Source organism: Acyrthosiphon pisum, chromosome A1 (assembly GCF_005508785.2).
Source record: "Acyrthosiphon pisum isolate AL4f chromosome A1, pea_aphid_22Mar2018_4r6ur, whole genome shotgun sequence".
Lineage (NCBI taxonomy): Eukaryota > Metazoa > Arthropoda > Insecta > Hemiptera > Aphididae > Acyrthosiphon > Acyrthosiphon pisum.
This window is the reverse complement of record NC_042494.1, coordinates 78543722-78555998: the sequence shown is the minus strand read 5'-3', so window position 1 is coordinate 78555998 and position 12277 is coordinate 78543722. Positions and strand designations below refer to the sequence as shown.

General features: G+C 29.4%; 1 protein-coding gene across 2 annotated transcripts in view; it reads right to left on the bottom strand.

Moving 5' to 3' along the window:
- The window catches only part of LOC100167794 (protein outspread), a 97143-nt gene extending 86870 nt beyond the window's left edge, over positions 1–10273 (bottom strand). For both annotated transcript variants that reach the window (XM_008183708.3, XM_001944100.5), the window contains exon 1: positions 9793–10273. In XM_008183708.3, coding sequence (XP_008181930.1) covers positions 9793–9924 — 132 coding nt within the window. In that variant the 5' untranslated portion in view covers positions 9925–10273. The remainder of the gene's footprint in view (positions 1–9792) is intronic.
- Between the last annotated feature and the right edge of the window lie 2004 nt (positions 10274–12277).

The window sequence follows — 12277 nt, the reverse complement described above, 5'->3', positions numbered from 1 at the left end:
ACCATTTATACCTACTTAACTATATACTCTGATACCGTGTTCGATACCTAAGACAATATATTACACAATATAATGTGTATCCCGGATAACATGCAAAACCTCCAAATAAAATACATATGTGTTCAATTAAAAACAATTGCGCGTGATTATTTATTTATTTTCGTTGATAATAATAACATGTACCAAATGTTTAATAAATTCATTATAAGTTCGCATCTAAAAAGTAAAAGGTTAGAATGGGTGGGTCATATTTGGAGATCGGAAGATATTGCAAAAAATCTGTTTACTGGAAGACTAAACGGTAAAAGACTTTGGGGTCGACCAAGACAAAGATGGGCGGACAGAGTAAAAACGGATCTCGCGGAAATTTCAGAAGAATTAATAAGGGTTGAAGATAATGAAGACAGAGATAGATGGAAGATGTGGTTGAGGCAGCGAAAGTCCTAAATGGACTGTAAAAGCTAAAAAGATGAAGAAGAAAAAGATAATAATAACATAATGTTGGTCGTGGCTTGTTTTTTCAATACACCCATAATCGTTCATTGAAATATCGATTTTCGGGTGAGCGGTAAGTATAATAATAGTGCTGGTGGTCTGACGGTCAACACTTAATCTTTGACCCAAGATCTTTCTTGACATAAAAATGATAATAGTTAAATTAATCTCATAGTTCAAAACTCGTCAAAACTAAAAACATATACTTGACACAACTATTTCCATATTGTTAAACTACTGTGCCGCTAAAATCATACGTCAGGAGGTGTAAACCACCAATGTGTAGTATACTGTAGTAATACAGATATACAGTGTATTTAAATATACACGCATGCACGTATGAATGTGTACGTATTTAAGAATCAGAATAGATTAAAATACATTGGAATGAGAAAAATTAAATTGATTACAAAATATTGCGTATAACTCACAACGTCCGATTTTCCAACGATCGTGTGAGCGTGTGAAAACAGCCTAAATTGGTAATAGTATATGAATATATATGACGAACAAAAAAAGATGGCTGGGCTGGTTTTGCATAACGAGTGTGACTCACGTCAACCCTTGAAAGAAAGGGGTGCCAACGAGCGATGTCCCTTCGACGTTACGTAATCTTGTCCGCTCACCAGCGTAATAAGTTATCGATTTTTGTGTTTTGACATTATCAAAATTCTCTATCGGCGTCTCAACAATACAACTAGCTTACTAGCTATATATATAATTTATAGTTAGACCTTCGAACGACTCACATTCCAGAATTCAACTGTTAAGGAATTCAATAATTATACAACCACAATTTCATATACAAACACAATGTGTTACACATTATGGCATAAGGCCTAAAATGTCGACGATAAAAATACAGCAAATGATGCATAATAATTAATAATATATTAATATATTATTAGCTGTCGCACTCGGCGTAGCCCGTGTCAAAAATTTGTTTTTTTATAAATATATTTGTAAAAAAATGTATATGCCACTAAATATACCTGGCAATCATTGAAATAAACAAAACAAATTTTCTTTTTTCGTGAGCTTAAAACTAAATACATGTGTGAGCTACCATATGGCAATACCGATAGTCAGTCTATAATATTACTGTGATGATATTATTGTGATTAAAGTAATTTATTTTACTAGGTATTAGGCATTAGTACAAGTTACTAGGTTTTGCTAAACAAATTACATTTGAAAATGTATTTTTGTGTATAAAGTATAACAATATAGATACTCTAAAAGTTGCATATACCCACAAATAATATTTTAAATTAGGTACTTACTAATATTTGAAGTACTTATGGTAATTAGTTTTTGAATAACGACAAAAAAAAGAAAACCGTTGTATGAGAATTTGTTTATTTACGGTCAAATATCCAATATCTTTCTTCAAAAGCTCGTAAAAAAATTTTCGGTAAACTTTTTTTTTTGTTAAATGTAGGAAAACTTAATGGGAATCTTATATTAAATTTTCAAGGCTTAGATATAAATAGAACATTTTTTATGAATTTCTAACTTGAAATAAATTGCCAATTTCCGTGATTTTGATGAATTTTGTCCAAATTATAACTTCAGACTTCAGACGACTGTACACAAATAAAAAAAAAACACACACACATCATTGTAAAATTAATACATTCATCGTTTTTCTCAGAATCTAAAATAAAATTTCGAATGAGTCAAATTCGTCAGTTATAACTTATACACATATTATAACCTATTTAAGTATGTATTTAAAAACGTTTATAAAATATTTATAAATAAAGTGGAGTAGTACAGGGGTACCCCGCAAAATTCTGAGGTCCATACGTATCTCATATAAACTTTATTATAAAAGTATAGTTTGGTAGGTACTTTAATAGAGTTTCACTATAGATGTATTAATTTGTTCTATTAAAGTGAAAGTGGAATGCGTGAATTCAAGATGTGCCATCCGTGTAGCTTGAAAGTATATATATATAAACGGTTTTGCTTTTTAAGCTTAAAACGTGTAAACCAATATTCATATTCCTTTTTCATTTATATTTGTAGAGCATTTGAGATTATTAACTCTCTTCAAAATATCTATATTCCAATATCGTTTATCTTCTGGTTTATCTGCTGCTGAAACAATATCAACGAATCTAAGTATGGCTGAAATGGCGAAGTGTTGCAATCAGCTAATGCTGTTAGTTCTAAATTACAAGAACACGATTTAAATGAACTATAGTCTATATTATAATATACTGAAACGGAGGAAACACCATCTAATTATTTATTATTTAGAATTACAAATTAACGACACATGCATGGCGAACCAGGTCACGTGTATGACCCTTCAAGACCTAGTGACCGCAGTACATGGCTAAAGTTGATTTCATAAACAAAATTCTACATTTTAAAAACGAAAAAAAAATGAAAATCTATCGAGCATTTTTTTAAGATATTGAAATATATTCGTAACCACGTCACGAGTTTAATTAATAAATAACCAGTATGTTTCGCAACTCTAAACACATCTGAATAATAGGCCTCTCGCTATTGGCATGCAAATAAAGTATAAACCATATTTTATCCTCCCACTTCTTCACACATCACCCGTAAAAAATAAACTGTGAAAAAAAATACCTAGGAACAAAACTCTAATAAAATAACAGAGTAAGTTTTATACACATGCAGTCTTGTATTGTTATATATACCTATTATACATAATACATTGTTATTTTTTTACGGAGTACTAAAAAATATCAGTTATAAAATGCAGTGTGAAACGTTGAAAATATATTATAATAATATATACAGTGATATATATTATATATATCACTATTATATATATATATATATTATATACATAAGAGTGGTGTCAAAATGCATTACTATTGACAAGTTTGCAGTTTATGTTTGTTTTTCACAATATTCAATGCAAATTAAAAAATAAACCACAAAATATTAAAACAAAAACATTGGAGGAGATGTAATAGTAACTGGTGACATACCCTCACCAAGTGAACATTTTTTTAAATTCTAAATGAAAATAAGTACCGGTAAAAATCATTTCATATAATATGATATATCATTAAATCATGAGAAATATTGTCTTGTATTCTAATAACTGCGTAATCAATTACGTTTAAAAGTATTTTCAAACGGAAAATAAAGATCACAAAGTAATTATACACTATAAATATGGAATGGGATTTTTTTTAAAGTTACGTGCCAAAATTTACCTGATATTTTCCCTGCGTTCTATTAAATTATGATAATAATTATAATATTCATTATATATAAGAAATAATTGTGGTCTTATTATTTATTACTAAAAACAAAATATAAGTATTTAAATTGGTCGAGTACCTTGGAAATGCCATCCCTTGTATATATGCATACGGAAATTTAACCGTCTAAGAATACTATTGTCTATAATATTTTAAATTTAACTTAGATCACAGTGAATATTTGTGCTTATTTTACATAATATAGAGACAAATGGTTGTATCATTATTAAACAGCAATTACATATTCTAGTCGCATATTAATAAAAATGTTTTATAATTTGTGCATCAAAATATGTCTAACAAAATTGGGAAATTCGTTAGGAAGTAGTACCTATTAAGACCAATTGAAGAGATAAGATTACGCTACTTTCAGATTTCGTTTTCTCTTAAAGCTTGATTTATGACAAAGTATTACAATTATTTATATAGTTACCTAAATATGAGTATTACTTATTTGATATTATTAATTCCAATTATCTTTTTATTATATATTCTTCTGGTTTTTTGCAATGTATAAACGTAATAATCGTAATCGCCTTTTCGGGGGAAAATAAAAATAAAATAAGACACTATTAGTGAAGGTTGCGTTACTAAATTGTGCGCAGTTCCCGGGGATGATCTGATATACATCACGAAACCGATTTGAGATACCGGTACGCTCTACGACAACATACAGCCTACTGCTGCAGTGTCACAGTGTCTGTTCTGCTGAATGACAACAACGCCGCAGACGGACGGATAGATCTACGAGTCCTGCCCGTTATGGTTTCCTATTCAACGTCTGGTTTGATTTCTCTTTACTAAATTTGTACCTTGTTCTTTCCTTGTTGTTGTTGGGCATTTTTTTCACCAACATTTTCTAAACAAGAGTTTAACCTAACCTACTTTTTTACAGGATTAGTAGACAATATTTTTCGCACTTGTAAACAATAATATAAATCATACACATTACACACGTAATATTTTCACCTTTATTGACTGGAACAAAATACACTAGTGATAATGACGTTATATATGAATATGGAAGATCAAATTCAAAACAATAGGTACGAAGCAATAGAAGTGAAGCCAGTGCCAATTTTAGAAAATCTATTCGCAAGAATTATTTAAAGGCTTATTACGGATACAAATAATGATTTATTGGACGTCCTGTAATACCAACAGAAGGTAAAAGCTCCAACATAATTACCCATCTCTAACATTCAAACGTTGAAAGTTGTATTACGAAATAGTAAATACTATGTATAGAATATACCCCTGAATGTACTACCAATGTATTTTATAGAATACGTTAAAATATTAATATATTTATAAAAAAAAATATATTAACATGAACTCTTTACATAGAAATGGAATATCGGATTATTATATATTATTACAAAATAATTACTAAATTACGATACCTAATAGTTTTTAATTCTAAGATAACATAGAGAAATACACTAGCCACTATGTAATAAAAGATACTAGCATAATAATATAACAATTCATCTTTTAAATTTGTTATGTATTAGTAATACAAAATTACTGTCAAAACGTATAACAACATAAAATTGTACCTATACTATAAAAAAAAGGAACAAATGCACTTTACCATGCCCCTCACGAATTTCAAAATTTTGGAAGTTATAACCATCCAAAATTTGCGATTTTACGTTTATGCACATGCGTGCAACACTACTTGACTGCCACGCGCAGGACCATAAAAATTTTAACAAAAAAAAAATAATATGCCTCAATTTGTTGTGTAAAACCACCTTGGGCAGGCCTCGGAATTAAACAAGGTTGTTAAAAAGCACATAATGTACTGCGCTTGAACAAAAAACTCGAAAACATCCCCCGATTTTCTGTGTAAAACCACCTTGGGTAGCCTTCAGAATTAAACAATCTTGTTGAAAAACCATACCTGTAACATAAGTATATTATACTATATTATATTTATTATATATTATACACGAGTTCCTCCGCGCAGCATTAAAGTAGTGTTACGCGCATGCGTATAAACGTAAAATCGCAAACTTTGGATAGCTATAACTTCGAAAATAATGGTTTCCACAAAAAAATTTAAACAGTTTCGAAATCAGCGTTGAAAAACATGTCTTTTGAATTTAAAATTCGTAAGGGGCGTGGTAAAGTACATTTTAGCCTAAAAAAATTACAAAAATTAGTATTTATCATTGATTGACAAATCAATTGAATGACGTCAAATGGCCGTATCATAGTCATGCAATTCAAGAAATCCAAGTATAGGTACTCAAGCAGATTTTTACCAAAAAAAATGTTATCCATATAACATACACCAGCGCCTGGCGCCCTAAATGTGTCAAAAATTGGCCACCCGGGGCAACAGTATCCTGTAGCTCCCCCCTAAATACGGCCCAGTGAATTACTTTGAAAAAATTCAAACTAAGTTGCAGGTAGATATATAATACTAATATACATAGATAAGATATTATAAATTATAATATGTGTACCCTGAATTCCCTCAAATATAGGTAAATTTTAAAATATTTTCCTCCTCACAAGGTATTGAACCTAAAGAATAATACATTTTTTTACTTCATATGTATTACTTACAGTTCATAAATCTACACTTTTATTTTTTAATGTAAGTCTAGAATTTTTAGATTTTAAATTATTAGGTTACCATTCACCAAATTATTCTAATTTCATGGTTTGATAGTTTGTCTAACAAATCAGTATAATCACCAATTTTTACAGTTGTCATTTGAACGTTTAATCATCAGAGTTCTATTTTGAAGAGGTAAAGATACTAGGTAAATAAAATAATTTTATATTACCACTACAGTTGTCTATAGACGACTATATATTTTATTAAGATTCAAAAGAATATAAAAATTAAGTATATTATACTACCAAAAATAAATTTTTATTTATAAAATACAAATAATTTAATAATCCAGGTACCTAATTTAAAATAAAATGTGTAATTCACAAAAAAAATAATTAAAACAAGTTTTTAACAATACATTTTCAAAATTGTATTCAATTGATAAGATAATTATTATGTGAATAAAAATTATTATATCAAGATATAAGTACAATTTTTTCTTTTTAAAAATTGACAATTGCGTGCTTTTATATTTATTTTACTAATTGATGATTTAAAAAAATAAATAGTAGTTAATTAGTCCTACATCTTGTCATTGTATGATACTTAAGCATCGATGATATTCTCGCCAAAGATTTAACCATCAATATTATCATGTATTAAACATGTCAAGGCCATTAATATTGTATGCCAGTGTGAAAATACTAATTCTAGATTCAGTTAATCATTTATCTATTCAATCTATCGAATTATATCTCCACATGGTTATCATAAAAAAAATATTTTATAATTTTAAATGATTAATAACATAATCAACAACGATAAATCCTCGGATAAATCAATATTAAATTAAGTTAGGTATATTCTTACAGCGGTAAACATTTTTTTTTAAACGTCATTGTTTAACCACTAATATTATAACAGATATTATCAATAAAAAAAACAGTATTTTCATTTTACAATAATATTCCATTCATAACTTTAATATTTTGCACGCAAATCTATATCAATATAAGAGTGGAAAGTAAATTCGCATTGTTTCCGGAGAATCTGGGTTGCATAAAACCGAAATCGCCTTCATCAGTATAATAATAACAGTTATTATTGTTTCAACAATTTCGTTTTTTCTTCTACCTTGTCATTTAGTTTGATTTAAATTACATAAATCCGTGCATTTCAATTTTCACGTAGAATAAACTAGTAAAGAATAAAAAATAGTTACTCAATACAACCGCTGACAACGAAGAAAAAAACTGTTAGTCTGACCCGTGCAACGTGAATGCTTTCTCAATTCTAATTATTTACACATTACAATCTTAATTAAAATATTAGTTTCGGACTAAATAATCTAAGATTCGAATTAGTATAATATATTTAAATATACTTCGATGAACTGCTTTAAATGGATTCAGTTTTCAGATGTGTATATAGTTAACTTATAACCATAAAAATTATAAGCTAGGTATAGAATATGGTTTAAAAAAAATCATATCAAACTAAAAAGTTCAAATAACTTTCCTTGACAGGAGGAAAAAAGTACAATTGCATAAAAATGTTGAATTATATTTTAAACATTTACACGCTATGTTACTATTATAGTATATTATAATAGTATGACACATAGGTAACAGAAATTATTTATTTTGTATGCCAATTTTGAATTAAACCGAAAAATTCAGACTACACTACCAGACTTTCTACTTGTAATCCGACGCGATTAATTATTGTTTAATGTTCAAGCGAAACTGAAAAAATGACATCGTAGTTATAAGTTACGAATGTGGAAAACAATAGACTTTCTCTTTCATTTCAATATTAATTAATGAAATCATAATTGCGAAGTCGTTATTGAATTTCAAATTGGTGAAACCGATAAAGAAACCCTTCTCAGATTTTTAACAAATGAGACGTTTCAGGTTACGTCGGTTGTATCATTTTATAAACTTAACGGGATTCACCAATTGGTTCTCATATAAAATCCATTTATAATCAAGAAAACAGTCTACTAATACAACAAGTTACAAGTTTACAACATAAGATTATAATATACTACTAGCTGTCGGAAAACACACTATCATTATAGGTATAGTGTTGACGATGGTCGGTTTAGGCTAATGATATCTGAACAATTTTGATTGGCCCAACAGAATAGCGCCAGTGGTATATATATATATATATATATGTATATTGTATACGAGGTTCTGTCGATCTAAAAACAGTTTTAAAGTACACATAGAGGAAACCAACGTTGAAAAAACCGGTTTCTTCATATTCTGCAGAACATGAATACAGTATACTCTCTTATCTCGAAGTCAGTATTTATAATCGTATGAATTGAGAAGATATTAGTCAGGCGTAAAAAAAAATTGCCGTCTTTTTTCACCAAGAAATATGCGAACATGTCTAGCCGCGGTGGCCTAATAACTTGCGGATCTACCCGTTATACCAAACTCAAACGAAAAACTGTAAACAATTCGTCCCATTAATAGTATATTATTATCAATGATATAAATTTAATACTCAACTAACTTATATCGTTCAACTTATTCATCTACATTACGAAATTACACTTATATATTTAATGATTGCATATAGGTACACAAGGAACACGTCTTGGCGGATTAAAAAAATATACTGTGAAAACAACTCGTGAACACGTCCTATTACGCAATAGTTGAACTTGAATTATTCACATCATATATAGGTAGTGCTACAACTGAAATTAAATAATACAACTTTATACTAGGTAGTGAATAGTACTTATATAAAATAAATATTTAAAAAATATATAGGTAACAAAACGAGACATGCATGTATTTGACTGTAATACTGGTATGTGTTGTATATTATACACTTATGTATTTGTACACTCTTATAGATATTTTTTTAAATTTTGTTCAAACAAATTACATTTAACAACTTAAATTATTGAACTAATTTTTGTCATACTGCAAAACGTTCCATATATAAAAATATTACGTACTTGTAAACATAAAAAAAAGCATTAAAAACAAATAATGAATATCATATGTTAGTTCCACGAATATTTTTTTCTAAAGAAACCTCGCAACGACGTACAATTGAACTTGTGCGCATAATCACTACCTACCTATATACAACCACGTACCTACAGTATTATTAGTTATTACACATTTACACCTATAGCCTATAGCCTATATAGGTATCTACCTAAGCTTGCGTAAGGCGTAAGTCTACTGTAATTTATATTATTAGAAGAAATAGTTATAAAATATAAATTATGATTCGTATAGGACTTTAGCTAACATCGTCGTCATAATATTTAATCAATAGATCAGGGTATATGTAAAATAAAATGTAAATACGTGCACATATACGCTTCAAACGATCGGATATGAAAATTAGGTGATGGGCCATTCGCCACAGAAGAATATGGAAGGGTACCTATAGGTATCATATAATAAATCATAACATCGATCGGTGATCACTCACCCGATTGCTCTCCAAGGCTTCGGCGCTGTGTTCCTCCTTCTGCCTGAAGCAATTGGTACATTTTGACTTGTTGAATATGTTGGGCGAGAACTTCTTACATTCACCGTTCCGTGTCATGGGCCCTACGGTCATCGTTTATTACGCACACTGTGACCCAACAACAACTACGAAAACCAAAGAAAATCCCGCGAATTCGGACACCACTGGACTTTGAGAAGCCATTCGAAACGAATTACAAATGTCGAGATAGGTAAAGTTTTTCCCGAATGTATAACGAACTCACGCGCACTATATAGTATTACGAACGACGACACACTAAACCGTTTCGATTAAATCACTGCTATACCAAACTACACCGTCACACCGATCGAGTGAGCACACCGACTACGAAAGTTATTTTGGAAAAAAAATACGCGTAAAACCGACACCACAACCACGAGCGCCGAAGGTTGGTCGATAGCTGCGCAGCTGCTATCGCCCGCTGGTCGCTGTTGCTGATACCGTGAGGAACATGCGTGTACAATTACCATTGACACGGAGGAGGGGTGACCAAGTCGGTAACCACACGCAGTGCCATCTGTCGGTTCCATTCAAATTCCAGAAACGCTGTTCACAGGAACGCTGAATTCATTTGAATTATTATCCATTTACAAGTTAATTTAAAAAAAAATAGTGATGCCTTTTTTGGCCTGCCAACAATAAATAAAAGCGCCGATATACCTAAGTGTTTTATATTATATATATTTTATATATTTTCAGTATTAAAAAAAAATGTATTGTACTAATGTTTAATTTCCAAGAATGTTTGATGTGGTTTAGAGGTCCTACAATATTATAATTGATAAAATTATAACAAAACATTATGAAGAATGGTACCCATAAAATACATTTCTGGTTTTATTAAGCTGGCTATATTATATATTTTGATTATGCAGAGGGAAAAAATGTGTTGATTAGGTTTTTACTATTTTATTATTAAGGTGTTTTATACCCATAAATTTTGAATATGTAGGGAGAAAAACTGTGTAGGTTAGGTTCGGTTAGGTATTTTATTATAAAGGTGATTTATACCTATACATTTATTTACCAAGTGTAAATATCACTGTACACTGGTATCCACAATATAAAATAAATACATTAAAAGTACCTAACACATAAGTACTACTACACATAGTTCGTCAAAAATAGTAACAATATTGTGGTATTTTCATACTAATATAAGTGACCTATTACATAAATTATACAAATATTCTAGTTTTTGTCCCCACTTGACCCCTCACCCCACAAAAAAAAAACATTTTGGCACCAACAAAAAAAAGTTGAAATGACGTCCCTGGATTGTGTCAGAATTGGTCTTGAAAATTATGCAAAAATTATGTAAGCCGTATGCAATTATGTAATATGTTAATAAATAAGGGCGGATGATGGAAGCAAGGATCTTCTTATCCACAATTTATTCAACTTAATGTTATAATAAAGGTTTGCGCAGGCCTTTACGACTGCCACAAAATTATAAAAATATTCGTACTCACTACTTTGGATCTATAACAGTATATATGCATTTGTTCCCAACTTTGTCATCACAATTATTATATATTTTGTTTAGGTTAGGTATTAAATCCAATTATGCAGAGCCTGATTTACAATTTCAGGGGCCAGTTAGCAAGGTACATAAATTGATAAATAATAAATATAATAAAGCATGTAAGTATATATATATGAGTTCGTGACCCTATTAAAAATTAAAGCTACACATCGACAAGATAACTAAAGAAAATAAACCTTGATCCCAGTGCCGCAACTACACCAATTTGGGCCCGTGTGTAAATAAAATGAATGGCCCCTCCTCACTCTTGAAAATTGAAAAATTAATTTTCAAATTTGAAAACATACTTTGGAATTTTAGGTACCTATGTATTTACAAATAAATAAATGTAATAATTTGTAGACTTTTTTATTCATTTTAAATATAAATAATTATTAAATAATAAATAAATTGAACATACCATACATTAACAGTCAACTCAAAAATAAATACTGAAAAATTCATTTTTCTTGCTTTTCTGCTTGCAAAATTGTCAATTATATTTTCTATGTTAATATAATTTGTTTGTTGTCTTTCAATATTGAGCAAATCTATACTTGAAAGTCTTATTTTTAAGATTAGTTTAATCTATATTTTAGATTCTTAGGGAAACGATGAATGTATTGATTTTACAATGATGTGTGTTTTTAATTTTTTTTCAATTTTTTATTTTTGTGCCTGTCATCACCTTTAAAGACAGTAAAAATGCTTAGATTTTCTTCAACAGTATCTTTTCTGATAGGAAAGTAAATCTAGTTGGTACTTTGGGGGGTCAAAAGTAAAAATTTCTCAGTAGTTTTCAAAAGCGCCGAGAAAACAAAAGAAAAATAAGAAAAATGGGAATTTTTACGCAAAATCTGTTTCGAAAAAATTGGATTTTGGTTTTGGTGCAACTCATAA